General features: G+C 44.3%; 1 protein-coding gene across 2 annotated transcripts in view; it reads right to left on the bottom strand.

The window, feature by feature from the left end:
• Window positions 1-108: 108 nt before the first annotated feature.
• The window catches only part of LOC139749059 (trypsin-1-like), a 31526-nt gene continuing 14004 nt past the window's right edge, over window positions 109-17630 (bottom strand). The window contains exons 1-4 of one of the 2 annotated variants that reach the window (XM_071662505.1): window positions 8833-8990; window positions 4843-5026; window positions 3475-3769; window positions 109-448 (exon numbers count right to left, since the gene is read on the bottom strand). In XM_071662505.1, coding sequence (XP_071518606.1) covers window positions 170-448; window positions 3475-3769; window positions 4843-5026; window positions 8833-8881 — 807 coding nt within the window. In that variant the 5' untranslated portion in view covers window positions 8882-8990 and the 3' untranslated portion in view covers window positions 109-169. Of the gene's footprint in view, window positions 449-3474; window positions 3770-4842; window positions 5027-8832; window positions 8991-17630 lie in introns of those variants that run through there. The other variant, XM_071662506.1, reaches the window with a different exon arrangement.

Genomic DNA, 17630 nt, shown 5'->3' with positions numbered 1-17630 from the left:
ATATATATATATATATATATTGCGCGAATTTGGAAAGAGATCGTCTTGGTGTCGGAGGCTTCTCTTATTCATATCTTTAATAGACAACAAGATGTTCAACATTACACCTTGTTGCATGTAAATTTTATTTCAGACGGAAAACACGGGAGACTTTATAAATCTATTTTACTCAAATCGAGTGAGCTTCAAAATCAGCCATATGAGAATCAATCCATTCTCTGAAATAGGCGACTTCGGTGTACACGCCCGGGTAGTTGGGTCGGGCGCAGCCGTACCCCGCGGAGGTGATGCCGTGCAGCTTGCCCAGGCAGACGAAGGGGCCGCCGGAGTCGCCCTGACAAGCGTCCTTTCCTCCTTCTTCGTAGCCGGCGCACAGCATGTGGTCTGCAATTACAGTGACGCCGTAGGACTCACGGCATTTGTTGTCGCTCACCACGGGAACATCAACCTAACAAAAACAAGCGCTGTTATTGAAAACTTCCTCAAACTGTATCCACAATTGTCCACAAGTTGCAACTTAAACTTTTATTTTCAGTCACTGTTAGTTTTATGTATATAGTATTTGATCATTACTCGGTCCGTTGAAGAAATAAGCTCAATCACATTGATCAATACGAGATTGGTACCACTGTTGCTGTCAAGAGCTATAGAAAGACGAATCACTTCCACATCTATCCTTTGTGCCACTACTCTACCGTACCCTACCTACCAAGGACAACCAAATTACTTCGGCAACGGTAACTAATCACGCGAGAATGGAAAGTCTATTAATTACTAGCCCTTCCTCTAATGTATCTTGTGGGAACCCAACACGACTACCGATAATGGTTTTTAATATTTCAGGCCTTGCTCATAATTCCCTCCGCCTCTAACATCACAGAACAAAAGTGATGTCTACTGCGTCGCTAAATCATAAGAGATATGGATATGGATTACCCGTCACTGGGGACGGAGGGAAGTATGCCACGGTTGGGGAGTTGGAGCCGCATCCTTGTAATCATTCGTTATTAATGGCCCTGTTGACAGCCGGTGCCCTTGCTGTATGCTCACGCGTGTCAGGATGGCGTATATCATTGTTTATGTCTCTTGTCTGTGAATAATTTTACACATCCAATAGCGGATGAAGGTCGACAGAGCTTGAAACACAGCATTGTTCGTCTCCCCACAGGTGAAAGGATTCATTTTCTTTTTTTTTTTTGACCGAACCTGAATTGAATTACAGAGGTTGATGAAAGGGAAAAATAAAAGACAAAGGAAATTATTTACGAAATTTGGAGGAAGTGAAAAAAAAAAACTTTCATAATATGCCAGATCACAGCTTCTGGGAAAGATATGAGAGGGTAGAGACTTCAGAGCTTTAAGTGTAGGAAAAAAAAATTAAAAAACTGCCCACCCTTGAGTTGCCAACGGCCACACAGTGATCGTGTGACGCGGCAGCTGTGGTGGGGCCAAACAAGCAGCCAGCTCTCGGAAGTATAATGAAAGCAATACCAACAGAAGAGGGAAGGTGAACTTACATTGCGGCGTAAGGCAACTTCATCAAGTTTTGATGTTAGCCTGCGAGAGGATATACAATCTACAATGTTTCAATAAAAGTAGGTTGTATGAGACAGGTGACGCAGTTACACTCTACACCAATGAAAGTCTAGATGAAAGCAAGCTGCATGAAACTGAAGTAACCTCACATTGACCTGATGAATAAGTTTGCTGGGAGTAACTATTCAAAACTTCGAAATAATGTGAAGGAAAGGGTATCAAATGATACAGGAAAATCTAACATTGTGATACTTTTAGATTAGAATTAGATTAGATTAGAATTTGAAAAGGGGTTTTTCTTGCAACGTGAAGAAAGGGCTTAAAGAATTTTTAAGGTGTATGCAGGGGAAAAAATGAATAATGCGAAATGTTGATCATAAAACGAAAATTGCGCTTTCACTAACGATGATCAAGAAATGGCTTTGTTGTTCAGTATTCATTTCAGCATTTACAGCTGAAAATTCATCAAAAAATTCCGTAACCACAAAACCCATTTCCAAGGGCAGAAATTAATGATTAGGCAAACTAATATTCAATGATATGAAGTATTAAGATATTTAGAAAAACTGAATCCGCATAAGTCAACGTAGTACTAATGACATATTTTCCAAAATTTTAGAAGCGACAAACAGGATTCCGGAGTACTGAAGTAGTCGATCAATCAGCACGGGAAGGGAAAGTGCGAAAGGTGAAACTTTAGGATGTTAACTTAAAAAAGGAAAGGCTTGAGGATTTTTTCGTGGGCTGCGGGTGACATGGCATCTAGTTCAGTTTCCTTTACTTCATTTATGGATATATTTATGTCATTCTATCTTTACACACGGTTGTTGAAGGATATCCAAAGTTCATAATATAATCATTAATTGTCATTCCCCTTTATATACGGTTGCTGAAGGATAACTAATGTTCATAATCACAAACTAACCCAGCTGTTCCGAGAATATTGCAGTGATGGTGGAAGACCGACGAAACCATTATCCCTTGCGAGGCTAGAACGATCTCCGAACACACACACACACACACACATACCAGTTCGACCGACATGATAGCAAGGCGGTACTAAAACAACGCACAAAGGAAGTGTGGTGAAGTTGACGAAGAAATTAAGGTGTCTCATGATTCTACCTGACTCACTAATAGGATACTCAGTAGCCCATGACTCCTTGCAAGACTTGCTCCACAGTCCCTTGATAATTCAGACTAGGCTCCACTTCGTCCCTCCCTCGCCAAACACTCACTACCTTATGATCCATCGCTGCGTTCACATGGGAGAACGATCCGGGACTCAAAGGTAGGATTGAAGCTCAATATTTTGCAGTTGATTATATATACAGTTGGGGGTGTCATACGTCCGTATTTCCTCGGGAAAGTCCTTCATTTACGTCTCGAAATCTTCGTTCGGAAGGTAAAAGGTAAAGTCTGGAACATACGCAGATTCGTAGCTAAGCGCTCTAACCACTACACAACGGAGGTGACGCGATGTTATGTAAATGAACAAATCAATCATCATGGCCCCTTAAAGGTAGCATAGCGTCAGTATGTGTGTGTCGGCCGAGGGTCAGGATGGGTATCCGGAACGACTTCTTTTTTGAATGTTCAGACATGGCAACCCTCTATTCATGATCTACCTAGGCTGCCTCCCCCAAGTAGCCTACTTGATCCACCCAAAGCCTCCTTGTCTAGCTAGACACCACGACCCAGCCTAAGAATTCCCGTGAAAGCCACCATGATTCATCTGAATCTTATGTAGCCTCTATGACTGATAGATGAGTCTCACTGACTAACAACCATGTCCCAAATCTAGCCACAGCTACCGCAATCTGAGACTTCGTGAATAGGCACTATGACGTAAACTAAACACTCGCTTCTACCTACCGTGATATGATCCCTTACAAAATTCCATATCCCTTTAACCATTAAAGCCCTCCAGGAGCCTACTTTCCTGAGGACGTCGACGACGTCGCCGTCTTCGAAGGTGGAGCCCCAGCCAGTGGTGGTACAGAGGGTGTTGGCTGCCACCAGCTCCATCTGTCCGGGCAACTCGATAGGCTTGACCACATCGTTGAAAACCAGGGGCTCCGCCAGCTTGACGAGGGCTATGTCGTTGGTGTTGGTGGAGTCGTCATAGTGCTCGTGCAGGAGCAAAGCACTGACCTTTCTCCTTTGCTCGTCTCCGGAGGACACCTCCAAGTCGTACTCCCCAGCCACCACGGTGATGGAGGACTGGCTGTGTCTGTTCGCGCACGGCAGGAGAGAAAGAATGGTACGTTTTACACTTAGCACTGTATGGGGGGAGAGAAAGAATGGTACATGTTATACTTAGCACTGTGTTTGTGATCTTGAGGTGCCATCCCCAATACTGCAGCTTGAACTGCACGTAATACCAGTCATAATATAGGAAACTATTTGTGGATTAGCCCGCACTTTGCCCAAGTCTTTGGGGACGTCCTTTATTAACTACATTCCCCTAAACATCCCACTAAAAGCTCTCGTCTCATCAATCTGTCCTTTATTAACTACATTCCCCTAAACATCTCACTAAAAGCTCTCGTCTCATCAATCTGTCCTTTATTAACTACATTCCCCTAAACATCCCACTAAAAGCTCTCGTCTCATCAATCTTCAAATTGGAAAAGGACTAGATACTGCAACGGGAACCCACATCACTATCCTACTCCCAAGTCCCATTCCTCTGTTTACCTACAGAGGTCCAAGTTCATCTATGAGTTAACCCAAGTTCCTCTGTGCTCTTATCTTCCACTTTCTAAGCCATGCCCCATGGCCCACGGCCCTTCCTCCATGCCCAACTTTATTCCTCCTAATTAGTTCCTTAGTCTTTCGTAAGGTCTCCAAGGACCTTTATTCCAGCCTGGGTAACAACTACACTGTCCTGTACAGTGCCCTTGTCTATCTAGCCCCTGAGTAACACAGCGTTCTCCTGTTATTATCATAATTTTCTTTCAAACCTAACAGCCCGTCTTGCCTTAGCTAGGTAACATCAGGAATAGACGAACACTAGCCCTTGGTCCATATCCCATGACTCAATAACTCCGGAACTATACCCAGTGATTCGTATCTCCTCATCCACATACCATAACCTTGACCTGTACAGTTCCTGACCGATATCTCCTGACCCCAAAGCCCCTGGCCCATACCCGTGACCTAAACCCCTGAGCCAAAAGCTCAAGGTGCTTTCTCCTAAGTCCATAGCTCCTGTCCCATAAACCATATCCACACTACCTCCTACATAATCCGTGACTCATAAATTTTGCTCCATACGTCGTGACCCATCGAAGAAACCCATACCCGTCGACGCAGTGACCAGCTGTGATGACGAAGTTCTCGTTCAGGACGGAGCCAGCACAAAGATGGGTCCCGCTCCTCTGCATGGAGATCTGGTGCGGGAACTCTCCGGGGCTTGCCACCTCCCCACCCACAATTCGGGGCAGCTGGGGCACCACACCGGAGTAGCGGGGCACATGGGGTACCCCTGGGAAATATACAAAGTGAAAAGCAAAGATTAATGGCAGTAGCAGATGATATGGGACGAGAACAACTGTGCAACAAACAAGATTGGTCTTTGAGAGACGGAGGATAAAGGGTTGGCCAATGAGATGAGTGCATCAGACATGAAGGAACTTGGGAGGAACCGAAATGATTAGCTAATTTAACGGTACCTAATGCATGGTTTAGGTAGGTGTCCCGAGATTTTGTATATTTCGGACCAATGATCTAGCGATCCTTTATCACGTCCGAAAACTTGATATTCTTGAGATAATCAATCGAAGATTACGTAATTCTTTCAAAATTAGTTATCTAAAGTTAACAGTTCTCAGTTTAACTAATCTGGGATTTGGTTTTGGAGTTAACTAGTCCGAAGGTAACACCTACTTTAGTTTCATTTCGCTCTTATCCTTTAAAGGAACTATATAGGATGATTTTCATTTTGGAAAAACGCTGAAAATTTGTAAATTCTAAAATCAAATACAAGCAGCCTAAACGTGTCGAGGAAGCGGCATTGCCACACAAGATTTTCAAAGAAAGTTTCAACTTCATTTATAACTCCAAAGCTACGCTACTGCGCTGGCGCTCTCTACTCTGCAACCACCATATGTATTCCTTCCCACACATGTCTTTCCGTGCACTGTCGTATGGTAGGCGTTGGTGATCTATATATATCTATATGACGGAAAAAAGAAGGTGTAAGTCAGTAATACCAATAAAATCCAAGGATTTTTCCTTAATTTGCGGGTAGTCTTACCAATAACAGTTCTCAGTATCGCATATGGCTTGCGGAAGGTATAATGTACACGTATTGCTTATTTCTTACATCGGCTACCTTCTTGGAAAAGGTATGTTGCGCCTGGTTGTGGATGAGGAGCTGGGGCTTCGCTGCATTACACATGACAATTAGATAATGGATATTAGCGGATGTGGCCTTTCTTCGTCTGTTCCTGGCGCTACTTCCCTAACGCGAGAAAAGCGATAAAAACTTTTTTTTTGCGATGAATGCCATCGAAAAGGACCTTTAACTTCAGGAGAAAATATGAAAAAGATCACTTTATCCAAGACACATACTATAAGACAACTTCCCAAAAGGTAGAACACAGTACCTCAGAAAAAAAAGGGGACCAAATGAAAGTTCATCATTGGTATAATTTCAAAGTATAAGGCAATCAAAATAAATATACAGGCTTATGATATGAATTCGTTTGAGCTAATAAAGTCTTCCCAACTTTTACAGCTTCCAAAGAGCAGCAGTCTGTTGTTTTATCATCTATTCTTCTTTTACAATTTTATTATGTCTGTACTAGATGCTCACTTTCAGTGCTTTGTTTTTAATATATTTTTTTTTTTTTGTCAAATTTCGGTTTTTATATCATTCCCCCTAGAACTAAGTTGCATTTCATCAACTTCATAAACGTATTTCGTAGATGACTCTCTACCCTATAACACACAGTAAGAGGCGTTTATCAGGATGGTTCAACAAACTTTCCTGAACACCTCTCTTCCACTATTAGAATCGCGATTTTAATAGTAACTTAAATGCAGATGCAAACGACTACAAAAGAAAGTGCTAAGACAATCACAAATGTCATCATTCTGGTTCAGCTTTCACAGTCTTTTACCTGAGTCACCGAAAATTACTTTAAAACTTCAAATGGAAATCCTGTATCGGTATATTCGTTATCTGAAACCTACCTTAAGACTTTTTCCATGTTAAGACATCGATTTTGAGTCGTGTCGTAAAAAATCATGGTATGATTTACACAAATTCTAGTGAAAAAAAGCTTTATATTTTCGTTTGATATGAATGCATTTTTCAAAATGAGAGAAATTATACATAGATTTTCTTTAGTGTTTTATCGTTGAAGGACGTTTATGGCAACTCTCCCCTCCTTATGTTACCATGTGAAGTGTTTTCTAAAACACTCATTTCCACCGCATTTGCATATATCCCACTGACTCTTTAAGATACCAACAGCAGATAATCTTGAGCACGACGCTGCGGTTCTTGAGTGCGAAGGTGAGTAACCTTAGAGCACGACGGGAGATACCTTCTATGTGGTGGACTGGCCAACATAGTGGCTAGGCTCTCTAAAATACCTTAAGGCTGGATATTCAATTATGCTGTCTTGATTTTTTTTTTACATTAAGCTTTTTTGTGTTATTTTTGGCACACATTACTAAAAAGAAAAATACAAAGGCTGCAATATTCAATTTCAGAAGAGGATAAGATAGAAAAGCCCATCACAACAGTAAAGATAAACCAATGACATCCACACCAGGAACGATAGAATGACTTTTATCAATATTTAAGCCAATAAGCCATATACATCCCGGCACAGCACTACCGAGGTCTGGGCTGTAAAAAACAGGGTTATTATTTATAGAGACTGACTGTCTTTTCTTGCTTGTTTGCAGAGGGCGTGATCCTACTGCTCAAGTCATGGAATTCTAATGACCATAAATGATGAACTAATCATAACTGGGGTTTTGATATTACGATAGATTTAGTAGATTTACCTAATAATCATATATATATATATATATATATATATATATATATATATATATATATATATATACGAATAAAGTGCATATGAACGCGCACCTTCATAGAACATACAAACCTCCAACAGCCAGGATCGAACCTGGGACCCCTGTGCAAGAGGCAGGCAAGCTAACCGATAGGCTATGGGATGTACAATAGGAAACAACTATTCGAAATACTGAGTACTCGAATACCCTTCGTCTCACAATGGTGAGCAACGGGGTCTATACTTGGTTGTTTCCAAACAGACGCACATAGCCAGCTGATAGCGTTTTACCGAACCTAACTGTACAACGCGGAGGTATATGAATACGAATAAAGTGCATATGAACGCGCACCTTCATAAACATACAAACCTCCAACAGCCAGGATCGAACCTTGGACCCCTGTGCAAGAGGCAGGCATGCTAACCGTTAGGCTATGGGACTGTATAATAGAAACAACTATTCGAAATACTGAGTACTCGAATACCCTTCGTCTCACAATGGTGAGCAACGGGGTCTATACTTGGTTGTTTCCGAACAGACGCAAATAGCCAGCTGATAGCGTTTTATCGAACCTAACTGTACAACGCGGAGGTATATGAATACGAATAAAGTGCATATGAACGGGCACCTTCATAGAACATACAAACCTCCAACAGCCAGGATCAATATATAAAAAGCGAAGACAGGACATTTAAACACTGTGATGAAGCAAAACGTGTCGTCAGAAAAATTAAGATAAGAAAAATAAAAAAGAAAGCTTGTGAATGTCGAATATGCCACGGGCTTTAACAAAAAGTGCATTAAAGAAAATAATCTGCCTACTTACATATAATGTAATGATTAATTGTTGCAGTAACACTTTGTGACAATTTGGGGCAGTACTTGACTGTAATGATTTGCTCCTCTTTCAAAAGTTTCAACACTGCGACAAATATGTTTCGATACCCTTCCATGGCAGTGACTATTTCACTGAAACACCATGCCATTGAAATGACTAGTTCCGCTGCAATGACTAGTTCATTGTAGCGCTGTTTCACTGTATTACGTAGATTGTTGTGGTGATTTGCTAAATGTGGTTCGTTTAGTGAATAATTCAGCATAGTAGAGAGTTCACTGGAATGATTTCTTCCATATGATGAATAGTTTGCACTAGTTACTAGTGACTACAACTTCTTAGAGCCTAGTTCATACTACGATTACTTAGTAATAACCCGAATGGTTCGTTACTGAAGCAATTTGATAACAGTGACTCACCTGCGGTAGCCAGAGTGAATATGAGGGGCAAGAGAGCTACTGGGAGCATGGTGGAGGTGGAGGGACTGGTCCCTCCGTCCTTATTATATACCCCTCCGTCCTCTCTCTCTCTCTCCCTCCCTCCCTCACGCCCCTCCACGGTGCTCGGACCCTCCAGATCTTCAAGGCCTGGGAAAGCGTCCCCCCCTCACATTATTTTCTTTTCACGCTTGTTCGCTGTTTTTAGCGTACCGAAAGAAACAGACGAAGAACAACAGTTGCACCGAAACCATAGTCTGCCCTCTCCCTCACTCCCTCCTCTCCACAACCAAGCCCCAAAGACCCCCCCCCCCCAAGTTAGTAAGGTCAGAAAACGTCTCCTCTCTGGGTGTGGGGGACAGGTAGCGGTGGCCCTTCTTTAAGGTGGTGAGGACCACCCCTAGGACAGTAAGGGAGGGGAGAGGACCTCTGCAACTTGTTGCCTAGGGTAGGGAGTAGCCCCCTAAGGTAGTGGTGAGGGTGGGAAACAGCACCTTCAGGTACAGTGAGGGTGGGGAATGAACCCCCCACCTCCCTGACCAGGGTAGTGAGGGTGGGGAGCGGCACCCCCTCGCCCGGGAACACACGCGCCTGATGCTGGATAACGATGAGGTTCGTGGGAACGTCAACAAGGAGAAAGAAAAAACAGAGAGCGAGAACATTGTTACTGGGGGAGTGTGACTGGCGGGGTGCAACACACAGGCTCCTGGTAACTATTTGTTTATGTTTTGTGTCGACTGACTTCCAAGGACTCGAAGTAGTGTAAGGGATAACGTTCTTGACAGCGACGTATATACATGTAGATGGTGTCTTGGTGATGTGGATGGTGTTTACAGCTTTTGGGAAGCGTTCGAGGCTTCAGAATCATTTCCTGTGTGAGGAACGGCCCATCTTACCAAGTGACGGTGTAATTAAAGTCACTCCATCTGAAATATTGCATCACAGCCTAGCATCCTGCCCATCCTCTTGGTAATCCTCCCACTTAAAACTCTTCCATCCACTCTGTCTTCTGTTGCCCAGCTTAGCTATCTCCTCTCAACGGTGGTACGCTGCGCTTATACTTTGTCACCCTCCCCTGCCACACTGCTATCCTCCCCCGCCGTATCAACCACACCACTAAGCAGGTGGACAGCTGTCTCACCCGCGGTGTTCCCGAGGTCGTCTGTGTTTGTGGTGCCTCACGCGCACCGCCTCACCCTCAACCTACCTCCTCCACCTCTCATTTCTACTGTGTTCCAAGACGTTGCACTCGACCCGACCCGTGTGCTTCACCCACGCCCTGCCTCACTCCGACTTTACCTTACCTCTACTTTGCCTCGTCTTCACCTAACTCACCTCCACTACACCTAATAATCTACCCTCTTGGTCCTGCATAACTTCACTACTGTGGCACATCATGATACCTAACTGCCACCACCCTTATTTGACCCCAGTCTGCCTCACAATCATCCTACCTTATACCTCCAACGTGCACCTCCCATTCTGTCACCCAAGTTTCCCCTCACCCTCATACTGTCTCATCTCCACCCATATCACTTTTCCCCTCCGCCCGGCTTCTGCCGTGCCAGCGTCACTCCCGCTTAGCTTTACCACAATTCTGCCTCACTCGACTCGCTCTCCATCCTTTCCCTCCTCCGCTTCGTTTCATCCCTCTGCAATCGAATGTAGTAAAGGCAAAAGGCCGAAACGACTGAGATATGAGAAGCACTAAAGTCTAAGAGAGAGAGAGAGAGAGAGAGAGAGAGAGAGAGAGAGAGAGAGAGAGAGCCCGAGTAAGTATAGTCAGGAGGGGGAGTACTTCCCTGGGCGTCTACTGCGTACAACCTACTATAACGGAATGGTGTAAGATGGTTCTAGGCATCACGTCAAAGCACTTGAGTACGGGCGGTGGCACTTCCCTGGGTGGATACTGCCTACAACTTACTTTCCATATACAAATACGTAGAGTGTGTTAGATAAGACAAGATGCGGTGGTGTGACAAGACACTTTGGAGGGACGGAGTTGTGGTTAAAACAGGGGCCGTGATGCTGTGAGAATTCTTTATTCTTCTGATCACTCGCCTCTTTCTTATCCACCCCGTCTCATGTATTCCTCACCGTACAGTCTCCCACTCCATGCCTTTCCTCGCCTCACCCACCCGTCCATCACTAAGCTCCCCACCAGTAAGTACCCTTTACACATACCTGTCTTCACCCCCCCACCCCAACCCCCACTCTACACATCACGGCCACTCCACCACCACCCACTCGGCCCTTAGCAATACATAATACACGTTGTAACTGAGCGAACACACACACACACACACACACACACACACACACACACACACCGGTCGCAAGAAGACAATACATGTCATGCTGAAAAATTAATTCGCTCAGGCAAATGCGAGGAGCTCTGAGGAGACATTAGTAAAGTCTTCTGCTCCAGGTTACATGGTGGTGTTCTGGGGGCCATCATCAATACCCCCCCAAAGGCTTCAGGAGATGAAGTACAGCAATATTTTTTTTTAGTTCCCTCAACGTGGAAACGGCGTAATGGAAAACCCAGCTATTCATTCACCCTTTTGAGTCTGGTCGATAAATGGGCACGTGGAGTATCATATGCAAAGACACGCTGATGTATAACTTTATTTTTCCTTCTTTTTAAATTATTTAAACACAGGATTCCCTTTACGAGGCTCCTATAGCAGCTTTGAGGTTGCGCAACAATCGCCAGCGAGTAAAAGATGGCCTCCGCTCGAAAGAGGTGAGGAGGTCCTCTATGAGGCAGCTTATTGAGGCTGTATTACTTGACACACACACACACACACACACACACACACACACATAGCTTCAGCGATGCGCTACTTTCAGAGGCCCGGACATAATGTTTTCCTCTGAAGCAAAAAGTTCTTCGACGTGACCTTAGCCAAAAGCGACCCCTCTTCACTCCTGGTGTGACCTTAGGCAGCTACACCTCAAGGTCACCAAAGTATCTCGATGTCAACGTAAACATTTCTCCCCCAGAGATGACTGTCTATATCTATAATATCGTTTTCTTCTTAACGCAACAGAAAACGATGCTCACGGAAGGACGTGGGTTAGTAGAGTGGGACCTTGTACGCAGTCAGTCGTTATTCAAGCCTGGCTGAAACTTTCCTAGGCTTTCATATCATCGATATTAACGAGACCCTAAAATGCAACCTCACTTAATCTAACAATGGGGTTTGTATCACATATACCTAAACGAATTCGTAGCGGCATAAATATTGCAGAAACACATAATAATGTTATAAATACGTTATTGAACGTTTCAAATATATCACAACTCGCTTGTTTTATATATCAAAGAGAATATATATATAATGTGTATATATGTATACAAATCGTCGTGGGATATAAAGGGATAAATGAGAGGCATATGTCAGTCAGGTGTGGGCGTGAGTTGTCTTGCACTAATTGTTTACGAGGTTCATGAGGCCGATTTTGAAAAGCAAGTGTAGTTCCTGTTAGCCGAGCGTGGAGCAACACGAACGTTCCGCACTGAGCGTCTGCCGAACTCTGCGGTGGCGATGGAGGTGGTGTCTAAGTTATGAACTGTGTCGATTTCTTAATCGGGAGTTCCAGTGGTCTGGGGGTCGTTATAATGACTTTGGAACAGAAACTGTTTATCCCTCGCCCAGTTTATGCGGTGAGCGTTAGCCTAGCGCTAGGCCGTGCCTCACGCAAACTTTCGTTCGAGGTGCTGCTCGGTGGAGGTTGGGGGATGTGGTAAAATTCTCCGTTTCTCTCTCTCTCTCTCTATCTCTCTCTCTCTCTCTCTCTCTCTCTCTCTCTCTCTCTCTATCTATCTATCTATCTATCTATCTATTTCTCTCTCTCTCACACACACACACACAACGTACCTTCTGTCTTTCGCGTACTCTCTTTGTCACTCTTCTGTTCCCTTCTGCTTTCCCCTTACCTCTACAACCTTTTCTAATGAAACATATAATTCTTTCTAATTTACGAAATGTGATTTCCTACACCAAACGTGCATCGAAATGTTTCATGTAAATATGTTCTTTTATCTTCGCTCATACAAACTGGAACCACATACCTTAATTCGTTTTCTTTCTTATAATTCTCTAACCGACCCCCACCAACTGCCGTAAATTTTGACAGTCGTGAATTAATGTTTAATACACTTGTTTCATTCCCTCTAACACCGGCGTGTAAATCATGCGGTAAAAAAGAAAGACAAAAAAAAACCCGTGTTAGATCTTTTACATCGCACAATAATAATACCCTGAAATGATCACCGTCAAAGTAGGCGAGTCCCGTAATACACCCATACGCTTGTCAGACACACCAAGCAGTATTCAAGTACCCTCTACACACGCCACACGCCGCGTTAACGACGTGGTGGTAAATATAATCTTGCGTCGATGGCTTCCTTTTACGTGCTGCTGACGTCATGCAGAGCCAGCGAGCTTAAAGAATATATATACAACTTACAACTTAAGACTCATGAGCGTCGCTAGTAACTAGAAATGACACTACATTTGTTTGTGTCTGTTCAACCGACCGTACCTAGCAATGACGATCCGTATTTCTGTCTGTTCGACCCACCTTCAGTCCTCTTATGAAAGACATTTACCAGCTATTTAAATACTTTACTTGTAAACAGTACTTCCTTCCCTGAGTTTTTTTTTTTTTTTGCGTCATTCCATATTTAACAAAACAAGGTAAGAACTTTACTGCTCTCCTTTTTACATAAACATTAAATTACATAACCTACATTCTCTAAGGTACACAACGCACCTCCTCTGTTCAAACTTCCGTGAGTACACGCGCTCTCTCACACTCACCTTACCATAAGAACTCCTCTGTTCAAACTTGTGAGCACACACGCTCTCTCTCTCTCTCTCTCTCTCTCTCTCTCTCTCTCTCTCTCTCTCTCTCTCTCTCTCTCTTGCGTAAAGTAACCTGCCAGAAACCTTTGCGTGCGTTGGGAGCGTTATACTTGTACATGTGTTCGTGAAGATAATCAGGTTTGCACAGCCTCAAAGGGAGCGGACTTGTTCGTGTTGTGTGTGTGTGTGTGCCAACAACCTCTCTCTCGTCTTGGTGTTACGGAGCCGTTGTGTCATTACGTTTATATTACCGTCTGCTGTTCTTTGATATCCGGGGAAGTCTCTCTCTCTCTCTCTCTCTCTCTCTCTCTCTCTCTCTCTCTCTCTCTCTCTCTCTCTCTCTCTCTGTATTGATGACCTGCAACCATTTAAGTGTGTGTTTCTAGATATGTACAACCTCACGTGCGGTACACATGACGGCTAGAGAGTGCATATGTGAGTGGATGAAGTCATTCCTTCGTCTTTTCCTGACGCGACGACGTTAACGCGGGAAACGGTGAAGAATTATAATATTCATATATATATATATATATATATATATATATATATATATATATATATATATATATATATATATATATATATATATATGCCAGCGCTACCATCACCGTCCGTGTCTGATACACATCAGCGTTACCAGCATAACCCACAAATGGTGTAAAACAGATAAACACTTGGCTGACCCGGCGCATGTCCCACAGCGGCCATCCCTGCCAATACCCTGACCCATGAGTACTGCTCTCAGGTGGTCCTGTCTCTCAGGGCCCTGCTCCTAGACAGGTGTCCCGAAGTAGCCCTGTCTCCTAACACCCTGCCCCTATCTAGACATGTGTCCCCGGGTGGCCCTGCCCCTACACAGGTGTCCCCATGTGGCCCTGCCCCTACACAGGTGTCCCCAGGTGGCCCTGCCCCTACACAGGTGTCCCCAGGTGGCCCTGTCACCGTCCCATCCCGACCCTTCACTGTGGCAATGCCCTTGACAGCCCCGCCCCCGCCTGGCTCCGCCTGAGGTCATTAAGTCCTCTCCTCCTCAGGGTCTGGCTTGCCAGGTCCAGGCAGTCGGCCAGTAGCCGTCGATGCCTCACGTGGTGGCCGGCTCGTCCTGACGCGGGCCTGGCGACACACGACCGCGCCAACACCCCTTCATAGACACGGGCGTTCCTTCACAGACACGGACGCTCCTTCACAGACACGGACGTTCCTTCACAGAAACGGGCGTTCCTCCACAGACACGGACGTTCCTCCACAGACACGGATTCTCGAATAGATTCTCAAGGCACATATGTTCAGATACATCCATAATGTCCTGTCTGAACTGACATATACATCGTCCGAGTGATAGTCCACCCACCAGTGTGCAGATACTCTCGTGAACTGACTCGTAACAGCTTACTCGCTTGTGTGACCCGGTTCGTTCACTCCTGCGTCATCGTGCGGACCTCATACACACACACACACACGCGCGCGCGCATCAACCAGTGCAAAGGCAAATGCAAGGAGATACCAGTGCAGGAGCGTCTCCACATCCGCGCCTAAAGAGGCCCTTGTACAGCAGGAGACAGGTAAGGGCGTCTGTTTCTAACCCGATTACAGTGAACCATACACCACTCTCTCCCTCCCTACTTCTTGCTCGACCTCTACCCTTACAAAGACTTATGAAACACACAGTCAGTGCCTCACCTCATCCCTCTAGAACCTTGCAAAGCTGCACGCGCCATTAACCTACCATTTCTTACACTGCTTGGTTTCGGTGTATTGCACATGACAGCTAGAGACTGAGTGTGAACAAATGTGGCCTCTTTTGTCTGTTTTCCTAGCACTACCTCGCTGACGTAAGGGGTGGCGATGCTGTTTCCTGTGAGGCGTGGTGGCGCCGAGAATGGATGAAGGCAAGCGAGTGTATGTACATGTGTATATATGTATATATGTTGATATGTATATGTATATGTATGCATATGTAAGTGTATGTATATATGTGTGTATATGAGTGGATGTGTGTGGGTGGATCTTTTTTCATGTTTCTTGGCGCTACCTCGCTAACGCCGGAAACGGCGATAAAGCACAACAATAATAATAATAATAACAATAATAATAATAATAATAATAATAATAATAATAATATATAACAAAAATATATATATATATTCATTCTACCTAATCGCCGTCTCCCGCGTTAGCGAGGTAGCGCAAGGAAACAGACGAAGAATGGCCCAACCCACGCACATACACATGTATATACATAAACGCCAACACACGCACATATTCATACCTATACATTTCAACGTATACATACATATACATACACAGAGATATACATATATACACATGTACATATTCATACTTGCTGCCTTTATCCATTCCCGTCGCCACCCCGCCACACATGAAAATAGCAACCCCCCATCCCCCCGGGCGAGGTAGCGCTGGGAAAAAGGTCACATTCGTTCACACTCAGTCTCTAGCTGTCATGTGTAAAGAAACCACAGCTTCCTTTCCACATCCAGGCCCCACAAACCTTTCCGTGGTTTACTCCAGACGCTTCACATGCTCTAGCTCAATCTACTGACAACATGTCGACCCCAGTATACCACACCGTTCCAATTCACTCTATTCCCCACACGCCCCTCACCCTCCTGCATGTTCAAGCCCCGATCGCTCAATATATATATATATATATATATATATATATATATATATATATATATATATATATATATATATATAGCCTGAATTTCGAGGACTTAACTCGTGGGGGACTTTATTGACATATATCTCTCTGGCTTTTCATTAAACCTCACCCCGACGTGAAGGATGAGTGGGTCAGTTCGGTCCCAGCAGTGTTATTTCTGCGGATATTGATCTAGCAGGAATATAGGACCGCGTGGTGCTCTACTTGTGGTAAACTTCTTGTTATAAATTGCCTGTGGTTTACGAAGCTTCTCGAGATGTACTGCTTGTGGTTTACGAAGCTTCTTGAGGTGCACTGCTTGTAGTTTACGAAGCTTCTCGAGGTGCACTGCTTGTAGTTTACGAGGCTTTTCGAGGTGTACTCTTCGTGGTTTACGATGCTTCTCGGTGGTGTACTGCTCGCGGTTTACGAAGCTTCTCGAGGTGTACTGCTTGTGGTTTACGAAGCTTCTCCAGGTGTACTGTTCGTGGTTTACGATGCTTCTCGAGGTGTGCTTCTTGTGGTTTACGAGGCTTCTCGAGGTGCACTGCTTGTAGTTTACGAAGCTTCTCGAGGTGTACTGTTCGTGGTTTACGATGCTTCTCGAAGTGTGCTGCTTGTGGTTTACGAAGCTTCTCCAAGTGTACCGTTCGTGGTTTACGATGCTTCTCGAGGTGTGCTTCTTGTGGTTTACGAAGCTTCTCGAGGTGTACTGTTCGTGGTTTACGATGCTTCTCGAGGTGTGCTGCTTGTGGTTTACGAAGCTTCTCCAGGTGTACCGTTCGTGGTTTACGAAGCTTCTCGAGGTGTGCTTCTTGTAGTTTACGAAGCTTCTCGAGGTGTACTGTTCGTGATTTACGATGCTTCTCGAGGTGTACTGCTTGTGGTTTACGAAGCTTCTTGTGATGAAACGCTTCAATAGCGTTCTCTTTGTGGTTTACCACACTTCCTGCTTTACTGTTCGTGGTTTACCACACTTCTTACTGTACTTTACTTATGGTAAAATGTACTTTAATGTAATACCTAAAGTGCAGCATTTGAAGTACACATCTTAGTATGGTCTACTACCAACGGTACTTGCGGTAAACCTCAAGTAACCTTGGTACATTGTTCTTGGTGTACCGCCCGTAATGTACTCTGTGGTACAATTCCTGTCAATTATCAACTGCACTGCACTGCTTGCGGTATACTATTTAGTTTGCTTCCAGGGATATACGTACTTCTTGAATCATATTCTGTGG

This window comes from Panulirus ornatus, chromosome 6, assembly GCF_036320965.1.
Source record: "Panulirus ornatus isolate Po-2019 chromosome 6, ASM3632096v1, whole genome shotgun sequence".
Classification (NCBI taxonomy): domain Eukaryota; kingdom Metazoa; phylum Arthropoda; class Malacostraca; order Decapoda; family Palinuridae; genus Panulirus; species Panulirus ornatus.
This window is presented reverse-complemented; position numbering and strand designations above follow the sequence as displayed.